General features: G+C 40.3%; 1 protein-coding gene across 2 annotated transcripts; it reads right to left on the reverse strand.

The window, feature by feature from the left end:
- Positions 1-199: 199 nt before the first annotated feature.
- Positions 200-18,885, reverse strand: rbbp8 (retinoblastoma binding protein 8). 2 transcript variants are annotated; one of them, XM_080751984.1, is made up of 19 exons: positions 18,821-18,885; positions 17,122-17,292; positions 16,506-16,548; positions 16,252-16,347; positions 15,105-15,220; positions 14,218-14,284; positions 13,627-13,808; positions 12,301-12,390; positions 11,564-11,622; positions 10,955-11,010; positions 8,897-9,143; positions 7,424-7,550; positions 5,484-5,572; positions 4,968-5,079; positions 3,602-3,748; positions 3,061-3,121; positions 2,030-2,117; positions 783-924; positions 200-363 (listed from the first exon to the last, which is right to left on the reverse strand). In XM_080751984.1, exons 2-19 carry the CDS (start codon positions 17,240-17,242, stop codon positions 263-265), a joined length of 1,944 nt encoding a protein of 647 aa, XP_080608110.1. In that variant the 5' UTR covers positions 17,243-17,292; positions 18,821-18,885; the 3' UTR covers positions 200-262. The 2 variants fall into 2 exon arrangements, with proteins under 2 accessions (XP_080608110.1, XP_080608109.1); XM_080751983.1 differs by having other exon boundaries at positions 11,564-11,625.
- Between the last annotated feature and the right edge of the window lie 3,478 nt (positions 18,886-22,363).

Here is a 22,363-nt window from a genome sequence, read left to right on the forward strand (position 1 = left end):
ACACACATACACTGCACTGCACTATTTAATCTGCAACACAATATGTAGTGGAGGTCCCTGCTTCATCTTATATTGTAGTATAAACATTCAACTTCAGAGGTAAATCCTTGTTCACAGGTACAAGCACTCAACAGAATGTGGCTTTGGAGATTTTATTTTAGCAATGTGCACTTGTAAAAAAAACTTAAAATCACATTATTGGTAAAATTAAATATACACAGTATTAATACACAGTATTTCCTGTAGAGAGATGCTGTCGTGTCTAGGAGGATCCCTGCTCTTTACGTTTAGGAGAAAACAACGCGTTGAAAGGCTGTCTTCTCCGGATACGTGGCTCTGGATTATTGTCTTCCTTGATGTAACCTAAAATATTTTCAGAACATGAGTAAACATAAATACATCATTATAATATAGTATATTTGCGTGTTTAAGACAGTGGAAATGATTCCCAAAACACTTTCAGGATATAATGTCGCACATTATAATCATTGATTATGCTTACATTATGAAATACTATGACATGTATAGAATTTAAACAGACTCACCAGGCAGGGATGTGATATATAACAACTGACGGTAGTGCACGTTTTGTTTTACTTTATTTTACAATTTGAGATTTTTGGTCAAATGTTTTGCCTATATCATGCCCCAAATAAGGACATCAAGTTTAAAGAGCTATGTCTGCACTTCTGACTGCCTGTAATCAATAACCAAAATGACAGGCCTAAGTCAAACCCAAATAATACCGTAGCTTGTCACAAAAAAAGGGGGGAAAAGGTTACCTCTTTCAACACAGGTCTGAGTTGATGGGAATCCAACCTCCCAGAAGTTCTCAGGAGTGCTGGGAGGAATATAACGGAAACGGTGCCTCGAACAGGCCGTCAACTTCTTCTTCTTTTCCTCTTCTGGCAGATGGTCATAATACTGCAGGGAAGGCAGTGTCTCAGAATTATGTTGACAAAGCATTGTACACAGTAAAACATTGATTTAACCACACATAAGTCCTATATACTTCGTCATACAATAACAGTCGGATCTACTGGCTCACAACGTGTCGTGATGCCAATAGATTACGAACTTGTAGATCTGCTATTTCCGCCAGTTTCCCCAAATGGGGATTCCGGGTTGAAAGCGGTTAACTCAGATTTAAAGATGCAATCCACAACCTTTATGTCCTAGCCGAGATTCGAACCCAGGTCTCTGTGTGTGGGAGACGGAACGTCCGCATGACCACAGAGGAGATACATATTGCTTTGAGCTACAGGTCAGGCAGTACTACTTGTCAACCACTAGTGTTAGGGATCCTCCGATCACGTTTTTGGAGGCCGATTCCGCCTGAATTATTACAAATTATAGAAACAGGAATTAAAAAATATTTAAACTAATATAACTAACAAAAGGATGTCTGCAGTTATTGCACAGGCCTGTGCCCAGTGGTGGAAAAAACACTCTGTAGATATACTCTGTTACAAGTAAAAGTCCAGAAAAGTAAAAGTGCATAAAAAAAGCTATATTATAAAGGATCGGCTTTACGGATCCGTGGCGGACGATCACAGTTCACGTCATTAATTGAAGACATCGGCTAATTTAAATCGGCCACCGATCGATCGGAGCATCCCTAACTAGTGTTCCTAACCGACGTCTTTTATTCACTAAATAAAGTTCCGGATTGCAGCTTTAATCTCTAAACCAGGGGTCTTCAACAGGAGGTCCGGGACCCCTAGGGGGTCCTCAGAGTTACTACAGGGGGTCCTCCAAATCTTTATGTGATATAACCTTTTTTTCTATAGCCGATCTACAAGCTCACAACGCCTCGCAAAGAGGTTTGTTGTAGAGGGGAAAAAGAGCAGACTAATTGACATGAATCCAAAATACACTGATGATTGTGCTGTCAAACGATGAAACTATATGGAATCTGGGGGTCCCTGCTTCATCTCTCTCAGCTAAGGGGTCCTTGGCCTGAAAACGTTGAAGACCCCTGCTCTAAACTAAAAGTCAGGATTCTGCTGTGTACTTGAAGCCAACTCACTATGTCACATTCCTTGCATGTGCTGCCCTTCAGTTTCCGTCTCTCCTCTTTGTTGCGAACCACTGCCATGTGTGCATATGTTGGGTGTCTGACGGAGAGAGAGAAAGGTTACACTTACTTATAATATTGTAGAATCTACATTATAGATTTGAAAAATATCACTGTAAATGGGTTGATCATGTAATGCAGTGTCTCCAAACCGAAATGTTACTAAGCCCATACTTACCACCCCTTTTCCCTTTTTACTTCTTTTTGAATGCTTTTTTCCCCTTTTGTTATTGATGATATCCTATGCATAGTACTGTGTTCTATCCATCTGGCTTTCAATGTTATATGAGATACATAAAGTGGTTCCTGAGTAAATAAGCCAAAAAGCTTACTAGGATCTCCTTTTAGTTGACCGTGTACCAGTGATTTGTACTGTCATGAAACTGTACTTTTTCCTATGCAAACTTCTAATAGTCTTCAATCAATCAAACAACCTTTTCAAGATACACTATGAATTAACCACTTAAAGGGGAAGACCACCCATTTTCAATATTGAACTATGTCATTAATATACCTTAGAGGAGTTGTGTGGAAATAGAAAAAAAGTTCCCCCCCTTCTGTGTTGCCTAGAACTGGAGGATTGATTTTAATTTACAATGTGTGATGTCATCAAGTTGTAAATTACAATACAAACCCCAAAATCAATCTTCCAGTTCAAGGCAACATAGAAGGGGGGGAACTTTTTTTCTATTTCCACACAACTCCTCTAAGGTATATTAAGGACACAGTTCATTATTGAAAATGGGTGGTCTTCCCCTTTAAACCCCATTTCAAATGTAGTGACAATAGCTCACTACGTGTACATCGTGTTGATGTACTCTCTTGTACATTGCCTATTTTCATTATTATACCGTTTGAAAATGTCTTAATGGTTTTATTTTATTATTCTTTTCCCATCAACTTGTATATCTGTTAGTTTCACAGAATATTTGCCCTGGAAAAGGGAAGCTTGGGTTCATGAGGTTAACAACAACAATACTCACCCGGCTTTGTTTTCCTTAGCATCATCTCCAGGGTTTTCATCAAAGCAGTGTTCTTTTTGGACTAAACCAAAACAAAGGCAAAGACATCTGAACAACAGAAAATCGTACTTCAGACAAAACGCCAACAAGCATCGCTCATCTAAAGCGGTGGTTCTCAACCTGTGGGTCGGGACCCCCAGGGGGTATTTTGGGGATGACTCATCAATAAACAAACCAAAATAAAGTTGTATAAAATAAAGTGTATAGAGGGTATATGCACATTTCTAAAGTGACAATTTAAGGACTTTTTAATACCTCTAAAATGACAAATCGAACATTGGCCAAATTGTCAAATATTAGAGGCAGAAATTGTGAAAATAGCTGATCTACATGCGAGGCATTGTGAGCATGTAGATCGGCTATTTTCACCGTGTTATACAAAATGTAATGCCTCAACTCAGTGCTCGTCAGGGTGAGGAGGGACCCCAGTTAAAATATGATTATTTTGGGGGTTGCAGCCTGAAAAGGTTGAGAACCACTGATCTACAGCAGAAGACCCTACCATCGTCCATCTCCTCCTCCTCATCCTCTTCATCAGTACAGTGCTCGTCGTGGTCTAGATGTGTGAGGCTGTTGTAAGACTTGTACTCGGCGCAGGCTGTGGTGTCAAACATTTCATCCAGGCTGTCGTTGGCCTTCTGGTGATGTCCTTCAGAGCAGAGGAGAAGGTTAGGCATATTTCTTTTTCCCAATCTACAGTATATCTCGGAGAGTGCTCAATGTCGAGGAGCTCTGTCGACCACTGACAGTTCTAGCAGGCATTGATTGACACTAAGGCTTGCCCACCTGCCACCGGCAGGTAAATAAAACTTTCGGGCAGGTGGAGTTTGCTTTCAGGTTGCCCGACCGGCCAAGTGCTTGTTTGAGCGGGGAAGCAATCGTCTATAAACACAGCGCGAGATATCTGTCTAAACAACTGAACGTGGCCAGAACGCGTCTTCTGGGCTGTGAAATGTCAAATAAGAGCACCGTTTGCCTATAATGTGCTGTTTTCACTGCTACACTTAAAAATATAAAATAGGTGTGTGAACCCATAGTCACATTCAATCATAGCTATGTAGGTATTTGGATACATATTTAGGCATGATATTTCTTTATCGCACAGCCCCAGAAGGCAAAGCAAAATAAGTGTTAAATTGGACGGTAATTCAAAGTTTACCCATCATTTTATAATTGACTATTCAATTACCTTTTCGGGCAAGTGGGCATGACCTTTGGGCAAGTACAACATGACCTGTACTTGCCCGAAGGGAAAGTGCCTCTGAGACCTTAGCAGGGTTCCCACACATATTTACCAATTAATTTCCAAAACGTTTCCAAACCTTTTCCAGAATATTTAACCCAGATTTCCAGGACTATATAACAATAATTCAGCTGAATAATGAGTCGCTTACTCCTATGTGCAATGCCTAAAGACAGGTAGTGGATGCCAGTGGTTCTCAACCTTTTCAGGCTGTGACCCCTGAAATAATCATATTTTAACTGGGGAACCCGGCACCCTGACGAGCACTAAGAGTAGAGGAATTTGTGAGTGTTGTGAGCATGTAGATCTGCTATTTTCACAATTTCTGCCATTTGACAATTTGGCCAATGTTTAATTTGTCATTTCAGAGGTATTAACAAAATCAATAACCAAAGAGAATGCATAGTTATTTTATCCAGGACCTTCCAGGACCCTTGATCAATTCCAAAAACTTTTCCAGTACTGGAAAAAAATATTTTTCTAATTTCAAAATATTTCCAGGAATTTCATGACCGTGGGAACCCTGCCTTAGTGTCAAACCCAGGTTCTAGTGATAATTTCTAGAGTTCAGTTGTAGTGATGGGTTTGGTTCTAGCAATGGGATACGCTGCATTAGAGCAGTTACCAGAGACGTGTCCTGTGTGGTGTGTATGCGTTCCCCGGCCTTGCAGCATACTGTGACTTATGAAAGTACAGTCAGGATCCACCGTCTCTGCTTGGTTGTGTGGCGCCACCTCCTGTCCGCATAAACACATTATCATTATAATAATTAACTGTATTTACAGAGCACTTATTGAAACCAAGTCACAAAGTTCTGCGTTTTAAAAAGTAGTATGTTCATAATCGTTGGAACATTTTCCAAAAATAGCAGAAATAGCAGCTCTACTAGCTTACAACGCGGTGCGATGCATGCGACTCGTTGGAAGCTTGTAAAATAGATCGGCCATTTCAGCCATTTAGAAACTATTTGGAAAGCATTAATTGATGAAGGATTTACATTTTCTGTTTACAAAGGCTAAAAGCCACACATTTATTTATTTTTTATTTAAGTATAAATGTTCCAATGTTCAAATCCAAAAAAGATTATACAATTAATCACATTTATTTGTATGACAATAATCTAATGGTCAAAATGTCATACCTCGGGGGTGCTGGGGCTGCCAGTATGGTACTGGGAGAGGGCTGCTGCAGGGTCAATGCTCCACGTCTGGTCCACCTCAGCCTTCCTTTCTGCTGGGAAAACACAGGTTAGCAGGTGGGCTGCCGGGTGCTCAATCCATCTGCAATCCAATTTCAATTGGTGGTTTTAACCCATTTAGGCCTGAACACAATATGACGCAATATTGTAATATGCTTTAAATATAAAATAAATAGCACCCGTGCGAAGTGAGCGGTGCAAACTAATTCCTGCGCGAATCAGTGTTGATAGGCATGCATGGCAATATTGTTTTTGTTGTGTATGATGTCAGTCTAGAGGTCTGCTCAGACTATATAAGTCTTTATCGTCATTTCTCATCAGTTAGTTGACCAAGCTACGGATTGTAACTTGTAAGAGTGTCGTAGTGTAATGATAAGTGACCTTATTTACCTCCAGAGAGGCCTCCAGAGAGGCGAGAAGAGGCCAGAAGATGAATATTTTAGTTTTTCAAAGTCTGTTCATTTGTATTTTAAACTTGTATTAGCTGCCTATCATTTATAACCTGTAAGATTTTCCACAGTCTGTCTAAAAGTGTGGTTATTTTATCGCTTATAAGTGATATTCATCTAATACAATTTTGAAATTCAAGGTTAGCACCGCTCAATCATTTTTTATGACGTATTTTACGCGGCCTAAACGCGTTATGACGTATTTTACGCGGCCTAAACGCGTTCTAAATCAGGGTTAACCAATCGGGTGCCTCTGTGACTATGACATCATGGACAGATCAACAGAATCGAAGTGTTTCATTGGTCTAGCAAACTCATGTCATCATCATTTGTGACATCATAGTTTTGGTAAAAAAAGCGGTCTATAGGAGCGGTTAGCACCGCTCAAAAATAGCAGATATACAAGCTCACAGCGCGGCACCGAGTGCAGCGCTGCGAGCTTGTAGATCTGCTATTTTTGAAAAATCTTGAAAGTTAGAATTTTGACCCGAAGTGTCTTTTGAATCCTTCTAAGATTTTTGGAAAAAAAACTATGTTTCTATGTCAGCAATCTGGCCAGCCATCGTCAAAGAAAAGGTCCTTTTCACTTAACTGGAGCTCAGTTAGTCTGTTCTTGAGAGACTACTATGTCAGTGGTTCTCAAACCTTTTCATGTGAAGGACCCCCAAACTGATATTTATTTGGCCACGGACCCCCATCTCAAAATATTTAGTTCCAGGCAGGGACCACCCAGAAGCAAAATTTGAGTTACAAACGTTCGCTTTGAAAACACATATATTCAAAGATTTGCACACATTTTCACGACTCTTTTCAAAAATAGCAGATCTACAAGCTGTGAGCTTGTATATCTGCTATTTTTCAAATGTTAAAGCATTCAATATGCCCAGGCCTAAATGGGTTAATACATCTTAACCACTTTCAACCTAGTGTCCCTATTTTGGGAAAGTCACTATTGACAACCAATGTCAAACAATTGGGTTGCAGTGCGACGCAATGTGAGCTTGTAGATCGGCGATTTTAACACGCCCAAAATGATTACTCGATTACTCACCCCAAGGAAATAATCGACATCTTTTTGTTTTTGGCACATTCCTAAGCCAATAATTCGAGAAGACTCTTCATAGGGAACAAAGCAGGCTCTTTGTGTCTCCATAGGGAACCACTGTTGGTCATCACATTATTGGCTTAGGAAGGCCATGAATTCACATCTCCATGGGGAGAGTAATCTATAGAAAAATATACTATCCCTTTAAATACTTGCTACCAAATACTTGCTAGTACCAAAGCAAGGTCAATGTCACACTGTGACCTGATCACTTATGTCCATGTTTTATGTTTAGAATGAGCTTTTATTCAGTATACTGTACTTAGCATCTATTGCACTAATCTCAGCATTTCAGCCAGGCACTGGATATAGTCAGGCCACCAGCTCACCGTCAACAGCAGAGTTGAGGGGAATGTTCAGATCTTGCAGGACGCTTCTTGTCCGTCCTTCACCTCCATGCACCACCCAGTCACTTTTCCTCCTCGTCTTGTTAGGACTCAGACGCACTGACAACACCTAACAGACGACACATAGATAGCACGTTTTTATTGCCTTGCCCACAGCGATGTGTGGGTCTTGTCTGTGTGTCCAAGGTTGGTTTGTTGGTCTGTATGTCTGCCCGTTAGCAAAATAACTCAAGAACGAATGGCCCAATTTGCCAATTTGATAAAACCTAGCTGCTGATTTTACCCTAGCTGCTGTCTAAAACACAAAGATTTACTCATTCACTGCCACGATTGAAAATCGAACTGCCAGTGTTTTCTTACCTTTTACGCAGCGTGCGTGCGTGTCCATCGTGTACGGATTGTGTACGGATCGTGTACGGCGCGTAGACACACCATTCGCCGTTGGCGGACACAAAAATAAAACGCATGCTAATCCGAGCTACCGTCTCAGAGCTACCAGCAGCTTTGTTTACACAGTAAGCAAACCAGACCGGAAGCACTTATTTTAGTTTTTCCAATTTTGTTCCAAAATTGTTTTTAACAGATGACTGCCCAAGGGCCACAAGAGGCCGCTAAAGTGCCAGACATTCCCCCGTAGGCCACCACTATAACATACGGGTACCCACGCAGAAGTGGATTGTCATTTTACGTTGAACAGTGTTATGAACATGACCTGGATGAAGAGAGCTAACAGTTAGCTATAGTTTTTTTTCTTTTTTTGAAGCCCGATTTGAGGCTATTTAGCCGCAAAAAAAACTTTTTCGCTTCCATAGTAACACAGTTCAGAGAAAAGGGGCTCTAAAGATGTGAGAATGTATTGGATTAGGCGGCGCGATGCGGCGGCGTTACCCGATTACGGGCCGGTGGAAAGAGATCGCGGTTTTCGGCCTGGATGATAATTTAGACGGGGGCTTTGTTGAGGCCTCCGATTATTTAATTCATTTTATTAAAGAAACCGGAATTCTTCGATTTCGGCACCTCGGATACGTCGCGCATAGATTGAGTTTTTTTGGGGGGGCTCTAAACTTTATTCTAAACCATTTTCAATGGAATAAATCGTCGGAACACGCGTTGGAAAGCGATGGACGAGCCAGGACCACCCACGTCTCTACAAGCAGCTCAGGGTAAGTAAAATATAAAAAAAAATATTGTATTGGATTGAAAAAAAGAACCGAAATTGTTCGGTTTTAGCACTTAACGAGTTAAGATGATAAAATTAATTAATACCTCGGGAAACTTGGGTTTGGCAGGCTGGACCAATGGCCAAAACTCGGAAAACTCGGACTACTGTATGGTAGGGAATGTTTTAAAATATGGAGATAGGAGACAGCAACAATATACTGAGTCAATCGGACCTTTCAGAATCTCAGAACATTCACATTTCTGTTGGTTCTTGTGAATCATCCACACCCTCACCTTGTGGACGCTTGGCTGATTCTTGGAGATCATGTGACCAGTGACTCGCTCTTCATCTGCAGCATGTTGCAGGGAAACCTTGTCCTCCTCCTCGACCTCCTGGACAATGTTCTCCTTCCTGCGCTTGGCTTTGTGAAGGGCGCCGTCGCCTGAGAGCAGCCTGGTGGTGGCGCCGGGGAGCAGCGACGGGGACGCTCCGGTAGCGTCCAGGATGGAGAAGGGACCACGATGTGCCCTGAACGAAGCTCTGTGAAAAGAGTGAAGGGAATGTGTCAGGAATTATGACCAATTAACCCATTTAGGCCTGAGTCCGATTTGAAAAAAAGCCTTCACAGGTCACAGGTTTCAGCGGTTTCTTGACATTCAGTCTCATGCTGTTGAATGAGCATTAGCGACAGTACATAGCTACGTTACGTGGCTGCGAATGGCCCAATTTGAAACCACGCTGAAACCTGTGACCTGTAGAATTGTGACCATAGGTGTCTCACTCACAGCACCTCCTAGGAGTAACACCAAATTTCACTAAGTGAAAAGTAGTTGGTGGTGGCGGGCCTTGCAGTGAATATAGCTACCTCGGTTTCATATTTTCTGTTAGGTAAGTGGTTTAAGGGCTTTATTAGATTGGATGGAAGCCACTAAAGCACTCTGGCAGAACTACAGTACTCTATCTCCACAGGAAAAACAGCAACAGCATTATAACTGACGGGAGGCTCTCTCCATTCCGACATGTCGCCACTCCGAAATGTACTTCTTATTGTCGGAGTGGCGACACTCCCATGGGGCTTAGGTTTATGGTTAGGGTTAGTGTCGGAATGGAGACATGTCGGAAAGGAGACATGTCGGAAAGGAGACATGTCGGAAAGGAGACATGTCGGAGTGGAGACATGTCGGAAAGGAGACATGTCGGGGTGGAGACATGTCAGAATGGAGACATGTCGGAAAGGAGACATGTCGGAATGGAGACATGTCGGAATGGAGACATGTCGGAGTGGAGACATGTCGGAAAGGAGACATGTCGGAAAGGAGACATGTCGGAATGGAGACATGTCGGAAAGGAGACATGTCGGAAAGGAGAGATGTCGGAAAGGAGACATGTCGGAAAGGAGAGATGTCGGAAAGGAGACATGTCGGAAAGGAGACATGTCGGAAAGGAGAGATGTCGGAAAGGAGACATGTCGGAAAGGAGACATGTCGGAAAGGAGAGATGTTGGAAAGGAGACATGTCGGAAAGGAGACATGTCGGAAAGGAGAGATGTTGGAAAGGAGAGATGTTGGAAAGGAGACATGTCGGAAAGGAGAGATGTCGGAAAGGAGACATGTCGGAATGGAGAGATGCACTCATAACTGACAGCCCAGGCAGGGTTGTTAATGTTATCCCAGCAAATTTGCCTGGCTCCAGCCAATAGACCCGCCCACTCTCTGAGTGGACTGCTTCTCTTGGTCTGGAGGTGTCATATGACGCGTCTCTTTCTATCGGTTTCTTGGCTAACCGACCAATGAAATCAATGCAAGACGGAGGAGGGGTGCGTCTAACTTTTGAAAATCAACAGAAACAGTGGAGGGAGGGGTGGCTCACCAGAGTTCTTAATTGCCTCCTTTGAACTACAGAAGAGCTACAACTACAAGTGTCGATAGCTCGTTAGTGATTCTCTCTAATCAATGAAACATCAAAGACAATGACCTGTTTGGTGCATGTCATAGAGGGGAGGGGGAGGAGGGAATGTTTTGTGTACACAAGTCAAACACAACCCCTCCCACCAGATCTCTTGTGATTGGGAATTTCAAATCCCCTCCCCTTTGTAATCAAATAGAATAGGGACAACTTCAGACTCAAGCTCCAGCGTAGAGTCTGAAATCAGGCTACCAGCAAATAGCACCATCTTCACAAGTACAAGATGCCCTTTAAGAGCATCTGAAATAAACAAACAGGGTATCCAAGGCCACTGCAAACGTTGAGGGCGTTTAAATATTATCCAATGCAGTGTTGTATACAGTAGTGACATGATGTTTTAGTGACATGATAGTAACCAATGACATGTATTGCAGTTTCATTCCTACCTTGAAGGAACCTTGTACTGCTTAGGAGGAGTTGAGGAGCCTTGTTCCTCTTTGTTCTGGAAAGCACAATACTGTTTGAAACACACTTAAGCCAAAACTAAATTTACATCAACGTGGTCCGAGTCTATGCACTATTAGCTGGACAACAAGCAAACAAGCACTGCACAGCACACACACACACACACCAAGACTTTTCATGTTTAAACATTTTCAAGTTTCATTAATGTCTCCTAATTGGTCATTATACAAAGCAGATGCCAATTTATTATCCTGTTCACTGTTAAAGTGTTGCTTGCAATAATAAGTAAGACATATCCTTTCCGAGTGCTTTTTTACCAGAACATTTTAATTCACACAGAGAGGAGTGTTTCTTTTCTTTTCACTGAAGATTCAGGCACAAGTGATTTGAGGCCATTTGCCATAAGACGCCAAAGACGAAAAGACAAGAAAACATTGAATAAAGCACACATATCCAAAGGCAGGGACAAATACTACGAAAGATTTGAGTTTGTACACTGAAAGGTATTTTTATTACCACTGATAGAAAATACCTTGTGTGTGCACACATGACATTGTCCAGTACAAGCAGGATGTGAGAAAGTTGCTCACCAGTAACTTAGGAACATCCATGCGACACGTTTCAGCTACTACATCGTCCAGACAGGGGTCTTCTGAAATGAAACAGAGTAACAGATAGGGCTGTCACAATTATTACATAATCGTCTAATCGTGATTTTTTTTGACATAATCGTGATTATTTTTCATAATCGTCATAATCGTCAATGTTGAAAATGTTTCATATACATATTTATTTTAAGTAAAAAATAGTGGAAAAAGAGAAAGCTCACAGGAACATTCAGTGTCTTTGCAATTGTTTTATATCCTTTTGTCCTTTTTTTTTTACAAAGCAATAATCTCTTCTCTGAACTTTTCTGACCATTCCTTAGATTTAGCCATGTTTCTAACTGCTCTAATCAGTCAACAAGTCAACACACTTCTAGTCAGGCCAGATTGCACATCTGATGCATCTATTTAAGCCCCTGATTAGTCGATTGCAGTTGATTACAGATGTTTTCAGGTGTAATTAAGAGTTGAATAATTGAAAGTGGCGTTGAAAGTGGCATTTAGCATTGAATTTAAAAAAAAAACACAACAAATCTTACTTTTGAGCTATTTACATTGTTGTTCTTGTATGATTTATTTATTTCATTCAGTTGTCAGTTTGTGAATTTAGACAATAAACCAGATTTGTAGAGAGGGGGGGTTGAATAATTTTGAGCACAACCACTTAAGTCTGCTTTATTCATGTCAAAATGTTTGAGTTTTGTAGATGAAGCCATACATACGTGAGGTCTGTGATGTATCCATCTCACATGTGTTCGGTACGAGCATTTCTCCACCATCCCTTAAAATCTCAAGACTCTCCTTGTTCACCTCTACCACAGAGAAGCACACAAGCACAGAAAGTCCTTTACACAGGTTCCATAGTCGGGTCAGTTATAACTCAACTCATCTTCCATCGCATTGCATGACGGTATCATTTGCAGACAAGAACTTATCTTTGAGCTAACAAACAAGTCACATCGCAAAGCATTGATACTTAACCCTAGCGTCCCTACTCCCTATTCTGGCCAATCCTTTGGTGAAAATAGGTGATCTACAAGCCCACAAGGTGTCGCATTGGCGAAAATGTTACGAAGTTACAAAAAGAGGTGTCAAGGGGACAAAAGGAGAGGACCAAGTGGGACGATATGAAAATCTCATATCACGATTATTGTGACCAAAGAAATCGTGATTTACGATATTATCACGATAATCATCAAAATATCCCCAACATCCATTATCCTGGGTCGGAACATTTGCCAAATAGCAGATCTACAAGCTCACAACGCGTCGCGTTGCGACACGTTGTGAGCTTGTAGATCGGCTATTTTTTGGCAAAGAGATTTGGTAGAGTATATAGTATTATAAGTATGTTTTACCAATAGAGGGTTTAAATGGTACCAGCTCGGCAAATAAAAGGTGAATTGATCCCAGTGCATAACGGAGGACGATTTCTCGATGAATTAAATCTCCACAATGCAGGGGGGGTGCCCGCTGGCCTGGTGGTCAAGGCGCATACCACATACTAGGCTATGATGCCTGCTGGCGTCGCCGGTTCGATTCCCGACCCGGACGGCCTTTGCCGCATGTCATTCCCCATCTCTCTCCCCATTTCCTGTCAGCCTACTGTCCTATCAATTAAAGGCATAAAAAGCGCAAAAACAAATCTTTAAAAAAAAAAAGAATCTCCACAATGTGTTTTTTATCACGATAAATGATAATATCACTTATCGTCCCATCCATACTAATCACATAGGGTTTATTTTATACATCTTAGTTTAAATGATACTAAAATAGCCAATATACAACCTCACAACACGTTATTGTAAGCTTGTATATTTGCTATTTTTGAACACTGTTGCCAATACCCAAAATAGGGATGTGTTACGATTGAAAGTGGTTGAAATCAGTTATTGCAGACAAGCAACACCATAGTGCAATAGAGTACAAATTATGCAACAGGCTTGCCAACAAGAAAATCTTGTGAAACAAATGCCACAACCCAATCATCAAAGGACGACGACACCCGAAAGAAGAAGAACAGGCTTCCATCTATACGTGAGACTGACCGCTGAACAGGGAGGTGTGCAATGGCGGTAGGGGTTTCTCCTTGTAGCGGACGTGTTTGGTCTGGCCGTCTGTTTTACGGCGCTTCAGTTTGTTGACCAACGGCATGGCGCTGGCGTGAAGCGGCGAGTCGGGGATCATTCCCTCTTCCTGCTCCGAGGGCGGAGTGTCCTGGGCCGCAGAGCTGTCAATGACGACAAGCACCATCACACTTTAATCTGGAAATAATACTCCCTCCATCAAATGCTACGCTCCAAAACAGAGCCAGCCGGTCGACTTCATTTTTAGACAGCACTGTTAGTTCAGTGGTTCTCAAACCTTTTCATGCCGCGGACCCCCAAAAATGCATATATATTTGGCTGCGGGACCCCCAGAAGAGAACATTTAAGTTCAAAAGTACCTAAATTATTCAAAATCTTCCAAACATTTTCGATATTTTTCAAAACGTTTTTAAAAAAAAAAGGAAATGTGCAAGCTTGCAGCGCGGCAAGAAGTGACGTGCTCTGAGCTTTTGTGCAATTTTGAATAGCCAAATTATAAATGGATAAAGCGGTTAAAATAATTCCCGGACATGAGAGAGAGAGAATTCTCACCTCTTCAGTTTTTCCAGCTCTTTGCTCAGTTTTCTGTTTTCATCCTGAAGGCTGTCCTTTTCATTCTCTGTCCAACACACAACACAAAGTTACAATGACATCACAAGGAACTTAAACTCATATCGAACGAGTAGTTGATTGCAAAAGAATAATAGTAAATGAACACTATATACATACATATACACACACGCACATAGAGCAGATGTATATGCAGGGGTGAGATGCCGTGGGCTCGGTTGGGCTCGGCGAGCCCACACTTATCAAGCTGTACGCACGCGCGCCCGACATGCAAGTTGTGTGACGGCTCGACGGCTCGGTCAACACTTCAATCCCCTACCTGTCTGCTTTGCATAACAATACTTTGGTAGGCAGGCTCATTTACACTTGTATATGCGGCCAGCATATAGCCTACGCTCGCCTAGCATTCTTTGCAGCTCCTTTCGGAACCTCTCCCTCCGCTATGCAGCTCCTCACTCTTCATGTCATGAGTTTAAATCACTCATTTTGTCAGTGCTGCATAGCGGAGGGACTCGGGAGAGGTTCCGAAAGGAGCTAGCAGACTTTACTGTGTGTGGGTGAGTCTATAAAGTCTATGTTAAGTTATTTTATATAAAACCTAAAGGAAAATACATTAATTGAAACTAAAATAAAAAAAACAACAAATTAACAATGTAACTAAATAAGAAATATAATTAGATTAATAATGTTGTGTTATACAGTATTAGCACCGAGCGGCAGGCATGCATGCACAAATGCGCGTGGACGTGCGTGCGCACGTGACGTCATGAATTTAGAGGGGAACCACTTCAAAAATCCATATCACACCACGGTGTATATGTGTGTATATGATCATATGAGTGTATAAAGTGGAACATGGAGGCGCTCACTGAGCTCAGCGATGAGGCACATGTTCTGCTGCTGAGTCTTGTCCAGCTCCGTCTGCTGCTGCCTCAGCTGCTCCTCCAGTGGAGCACAGCGAGCACACACCTCCGTCAGCAGCAACCTGCAGACATAAGACACAGACCATGCCAGCGGATCTCAAACTTTTTTGTGTCAAGGGACCCCCAAAATGATGATGTATTTGGCCGCGGACCCACATCTAAAAATGTTTTGTGACAGGGAACCCCAGAAGAGTTCTACAAGATCTACAAGTCGCGATGCGACGCGTTGTGAGCTTTTAGATCGGCTATTTCCACTAGCAATGTTCTTTATAAAATTGTCAAATATTTCAGTAATTTCTTTGTATAGCCTATTTAAGTTATGTGTAATGATTGCCGTGTGCAACTTCAAAGCCTAAAAGCCAAACAGAAATGTAATTATACACAATTAAATCGTTTATCGCAATTATCTGAGTGACAATTAATCTAGGCCTGTGCAAAAAAATCGATTTACTATATTATCGTGCTGTTAATGCTGGCGATTCAATTAATCGATTTTCAAAGTTCAGAATCGATTTTCCCGATTTTATTTATTTGTTTATTTTTTAAGGCGAAATTAACCTGAAGGTGAAATAACAACTTTCAGTCAGAGTAAGTACAGGTCCTAAAGGAACAGTTTTAGGTCATGAGGATGTCATGTTATGGCTAAAGCTAGCAGTGCTGTAGGCCTGCAGCACAGCGATTCTTTTTATTTTTTTTATGACTGTTGTGTTCTGTGTTTTCTGGCATCTTGACCAGGAACATGTTGTTGTAATGTTGTACCACTGGCACTTTGGCTGAAATAAATGTCAGAAAGATTGACTGACTTTATTTGGCTGCATTGATTTGAAGTGTATGATTCAACTTTTAATGTTTTATATTGTTTAGAATTGTTTTAAAATGTTTCAATATAAAAAAGCTGTAATTTTTGGGGAAAAATCGCAATAATCGTGATTCGAATCGCAAATCGCAGGAAAACACAATAATCGTGATATAATCGAACCGTCACCCTATGAATCGAAATCGAATCGGGAGGTAAGTGAATCGTCACAGGCATAAATTAATCGTCATGTAAAATGTCACAATCGTGACAGCCCTAGACATGGCCAGTCCTTACCGTTCCTCCAGCTTATGGATAGTGTCCTGCAGGCCTTTGTGACTCTCCCTCAGCTCCTGGTTACGACTGTAGAAGTCTTCCAGCCTCTGAGCATCACTGTAAGGAAGCACAGTGTCAACAATCAAGGACTGTCTGCTGCAACCATCTTCTCTTAGCAATAATCTTGTTCATTTTCAATTAACCATAATGGAGAAATACGTTTTTTTTTGGAAACCAAAGTTGTAACGTTGCCATAAAAAAAGAAAACTACTTACAGACAACGCTCCTTTTTCAGCTTGCTAACCTTTGCCTCCAACTCTGGGAAAAAAAATATAATAATAAGTGCACCTTTTTTTGTACAAATAAATACAGCTGATTTAAAGACACTGATATGGCTGGGTTCTCCAACATCACTTCTGAGACTCCTAAATTCAATCCCTCGTATTTTTTTTTATTGAATTCAACTTTCATTAAAAACATCTTTTTGGGGAGATACGGCCATACCGTCGGTAAACAGTGACTTATTACCACAATAACTACAAATCCATACCGCCCCGGCCCTATGCACAACATCAAGCTGTTTGTTACCGGGAGGAATACACGCAAGTTACAATGCATCCCTTTTACTCAACATGCTGAATATTCACTGCTGAATAGGAAAACAAAACAATCCCTAGCCGGCTAACACCCGGTTCAAGAAATATTGTAATTGCGATGCATATGCATGTGACTTTGTTATGGTCCGACCGAAAGTACATTTTGTCGGGAGATTTAGTCGGCCCTTGGGTGTTTTGATATGTTCTAATGTGGCCCCCTTTGAACAAAGTTTGGACAGCCCTGCACTAGACGCTCATGTGCACGCCTCTGGTTCCAGCATCAGACTGTTCCTACCTTGAAGTGCACTCTTGTGGCATTCTTTGAGCTGCATCCACAGATCTTCAAACAGGTCACAGCTTGGTTTGACGGTTCCACTGGATGCAGAACTGCTGCTGCTCAACACAGGGCTGTTCATCTTCACTCGCCGCCAGGATTCAACCTTCTGCACTTATATGTCAATAAGCCCTGTGTGTAGAGAAAATATAAACACATACATTTCAATATAGATTCTTTCTTTATTGATCACTGCGGGAGAAATGCAGGTGTCGTAGCAGCAACTGCAATAAGCATCCCAGCAAGCACGGTCAGGACCTGGACCAATCAGTGACGTCTCGATTGGGGCCAGATCAAGTCAGACCAAGTCAGATCTGGCCTTGAATATCAACCAACATAAATCCTGCCCACGAAAACGGACGTCCTTGATTAATCAGAGAGGGTCCAATCGAGGCCAGATAAATATCATAACTAGTCAGATATGTCCCAGAATATAACCTTACATTCTCATATTTCAACTAACATTACAAATAATAATCCATAATGTCCATATGACGTCCTGGTAATGACGTCAAGATCATCCCCATATAATATGGGCTGTGATCTGGCCTAGTTCTGAACGTCACCGGAGTCATCGGAGGACGTTATGATAACGTCTTCATGGTTTTGGCTTGCAGGGATGAAACACAGGATAGGTACAGGTAAGAGTAAGATAAATAAGGTCAAATTAATTTGAAATAGAAAGAAGTTCAAAATAAAACATAATAGGCTTAAGACTCTGACCTTAACTATCTGAACTTGGTCTGACTAAGTTAGCAGGCTATGTATGTACATCCGTGATGTACATACATACATACATGTGACTCAAATAATCGCGATTAGTGATTTAATTGTGTTTTTGTCATTGACAATTACATTTCTACATTGGCTTTTAGGCTTTGAAGTTGCACATGGCAGATATGACACATTACCTAAAAAAACAAAGAAATTACTGATTGGACGTATTTGACAACTTTATAACAAAACATACATTAAACACTTACTGCCTATGTACATTTTAGCCATTTGAAAATAGCAATAGATATGATATTTTCAATAGATTTGTATGCATTTTAAAACTTGAAAAGGGACAATTTGCATAATAAACTTTTGGTACTTTAAGTACATTTTGTTGCCAATACTTTTGCACTTTAAATACAGGACTTCAACTTGTAACAGAGTATTTCCACATCACAGTATTGATACTTTTATCAGAGTAGAATGTGGGTACTTTTTCAACCACTGCTTCTCAATATTGAGTGTTTTTGGTTGATTGATTGATTGATTGATTGACTGAAGTATTTATTAGCAGTTTGCATAGGAATAGGTACAGTTTCATGACAGTACAGTTCACTGGTACAAGGTCAACTAAAAGTATAAGCTCAGGAAAGCCAAGGCTCATTTACATAGAACACATTGAATGACAGACAGTTAGAACACAGTACTATGCAGAAGAAGATATCATCAGAAAAAACTGTTGTAAAAAATAATGCAAAAAGATTATCGCACCTGTATTCAAAAGATTAGCATGAAGCTAAATTTTAGCTTCATGCTAATCTTTTTTCAATTTTCAGTCGCTGTAATACAACCTAACGCTGATAAACCCACGTGCTCGTGGCCATGTGTGTTAGTTATCTGCAACAGTGCACTTCATTGGATGCTGAAATAAACATGAACTTACATTAATAATGACAATAATCCCTGCTGTAGTGAGTTGAGTTCAGCTCGGTTTACATTAATAACAACAACAAATCTCGCGCGTTCACGCGCTCCTCCATTATCATCCGGGTTGTACCGCAGTCAAAGTTGTATCGTTCCGACCAAAAGGTAAACGTATCCAGCATGACCAGCAAGTTCCTTCATGTATTACTAGTACTACTTGTAATACTTTGTTTAGTATGTTGAACTATGTTCACGTTTTAGATAATGACTAGCAAGACTTTAGGCAACTTTATTAGCAGATTAGGCATTTATACCATAGAGTATATGATTTATACCAGGGGAATGATAACACTGTGACACACACCTTCTTCTTCTTCTTCTTTTGGCTTTCCGGCCGTCCAGACGCCCATCGGCATATTGCTGCCTCCCACTGTTTGTTCTAGGTATTACAAAGTGTATACTGTGGCCTTACACCTTATGGTTTGTTTGTTTGTTTGTTTGTTTGTTTGTTTGTTTGTTTGTTTGTTTGTTTGTTTGATTGATTGATTGCATTGGTGGAAAAAAAATACTCGAATGACTTGAGGTATCAATACTGCAATATAGAAATATATAAGTAAAAGTCCGGAATTCAAAATGTACTTGAGTAAAAGTATGAAAGTATTGGCATCAAAATATACTTAAAGTAGGCTACCAAAAGTAAAAGTAGGCTACACCATGTTTGAAAATAGCAGATCTACAAGCTCACAACGCGTCGTGAGCTTGTAGATCTGCTATTTTCAAATAGCCTAGGTATAAAATGGGGCTAAAGTGGATTAATGTATGTTTTATAGTATAACCATTAATATCTACATACAAAGTAACTAGTGACTAAAGTTTTCAAATAGGCCTAATTGTAGTGGAGTAAAAGTACAATATTTGCCTCTGAGATGTAGTAGAGTAGGCCTATAGGGGTCTATTTTCAGGCCGAGGACCCCTTAGTTGAGAGAGCGATGAAGCAGGGACCCCCACAACCTGTAGATTCCATATAGTTTCATTGTTTGACAGCACAATCATCATGTGTATTTTGCATTCATGTCAGTTTGTGTTTGACAGATATTTAACCACTTGAACCGTCAATACTTAATAAAGTTGACCTTTGACTCTTTTTCCCCTTTACAAAAAACTCTTTGCCGAAAATAGCTGATCTACAAGCTCACAGTGAGCTTGTAGAGCTTGTAGATCCCCCCTGTTGAAGACCCCTGTAGTAGAGTATTGAAAACTGGAAATACTCAAGTAAAATACAAATACCTCAAAACTGTACTTAAAGGAGGACTTTGCCACTTTTCAACCCATCTTCATAGTGTTCATAATAAAATAGCAACATTTTTTTCTACTCGGTCCAAGTCTCGTAGGAGAGCTGTGGGAAGTTCAGAAATCCATCGTCTTGTGACATCATCATTTTCCAAAAAAAAAAACAAAAAAAAAAAACAATATATTTTTATCGCGAGAACAATATCTTCCACTTTAACATTTCAACTTTTCAGGAGTAGAAAGCCTGCATTTTCTATTAGCTTGGATTCCCAATCGATGATGTCACAAGACGATGGGTTTCTGACCTGCCCACAACCCTCCTCTGAGAAAAAAGAAATAAGCTATTTTTAGTGAGGACCAATTAAATAAATATAGGTTGAAAAGTGGTGAAGTACTCCTTTAAGTAAAGTAGGCTACTTAAAGGGCCACTTCACCTCTGAGACAGCCCGATCTTATTGTATTGTCTTTTGGGACACGATCAACATAATCCTGAGTTATTTATTTGTGTTCAATCTGTTTTTTGAGATATTTTAGTATTTCAGCATGTACTAGTGATGCGTTTTGCATCATATGATGCAAAAAAATTGTTGCTTTTGATAAAAAAAAAAAGTAGGATAACTTTTAAAGATGAATAATCGAGTATTATAATTATGGGGGGTATATCAAAATAAAAAGAATTGACCTTTTACTTCAAACACACATCTTTAGCATTAATGTTAAAATGTTAAAGCTTGAAGATTATGATTATACAATGATATACCAAAAAGAAAAATGCACTGGACTCCATAATCACTTTTAGACATTTTATTTACAATATCAGTACATTCATGTACAGTTGTTTCCATAATAAAGTAGCTTAGCATTTCCTGGAGACACAGTTAAGACAAAATGTACAGTAAGGATTCAATGGGTAGGTTTTTATAGGTCAGAACAAGCGCTTTCTCTCTACTTGTAAATGTATCTGTGATGTATTACTTTTTATTTTATCTATTTTTACGTTTACAAATGTATCCTTGTTTTGCACTGAATGGCATGGCTTCTTATATTATACAGACAAACATAAAAGTCTTAAGAATTTTAAATGTTCTTCATATAGTACATTAGAATTAGAAAACTCCAAACCCCTTGGTCTTAAACAAGATCTATAATAATATATAACAAATAAACACAATGTAAAAATAGTAATGCAATCCCACTTATGGCCCACACATCACTGCCTTTTTTCTCCAAGCATGGCACCAAGAGAAATTTTTATTTCAAAGAAAAGGAACTTTGTCCTTTGTACGAGGATCTGGTTTCTGAAGCAGCACAGAGAGAAAAACAGACCAAAAAAAAAAGAAAGATAGTTTGGCTTTTCGTGTTATGTGTTTTGACACTGGTAAGAGAAAGAGAGATGTCTGTTTCGTTCACCTTTATTTAGTATATTGTGTAACACATGACTGTTCCAACTTCAAGTCAACTCCTTTACTTGTAGATATATTTGCAGATGTATGACGGGTGGATATGCATCTCTATTAACAAGCCATGATTTCACTTTGTACAGACAATGCCCTGCTGTTGACATTAGCTGACATGCAGAGTTAGCTGTTACCACACCAACCCAACCTGCGGAATCTATGAGCTCTAGAAGTAATAGTGTGCTACTGAAATTTAACTCCATATTAGGATCCATCTTTTTTTTTTTTTGCTGTGCTAAATACCTTTGACAAAAAATAGCCTATCTACAAACTCACAACGAGTCGCAACGCAAACACACTGTGAGCTTTTAGATCTGCTATTTTGGCTTAATGTTTTCCCCAGAATAGAGACACTAGGGCGTGGCTAAAGCAGTGTTGTCAATACATCTTTTTTGACCAATCAATAAAAAAGGAGCACCGAGCCTTTTTCCCCAGTACCAAAGCAAAAATGTTCCAAAAGGAAGTTATTTAGTCTTCTTAGATGATAGGTACTAAACACCTTGTTAAGCTGGAACAAGCTTCCTACACATATTATTCCAAAATAATCTTCTTCTATCCCCCACTCTCACTCACACTGAGTGAAGTCGTTCAAGGAAGTCAGGTTCCCTCCCCGCCATGCTGAGCGGACGTTGGTTTAAAAAATGGAGACACGTGCATAAAGAGTCTGTAGCTTTAGTCTCTAGCAGGCTGAATGATGTCAGCATCAGAGTCCAAGAAGAAGTAACTCCGTCACACATTTAACCACACAAAACCCTGCATCCGTACTGTGGGGAAAGCCTTTGCAGGAAATAGCAGATCGACATTCAACAAAAGCT

Source organism: Nannobrachium achirus (assembly GCF_963921795.1).
Source record: "Nannobrachium achirus genome assembly, chromosome: 21".
NCBI classification, from domain to species: Eukaryota; Metazoa; Chordata; class Actinopteri; order Myctophiformes; family Myctophidae; genus Nannobrachium; species Nannobrachium achirus.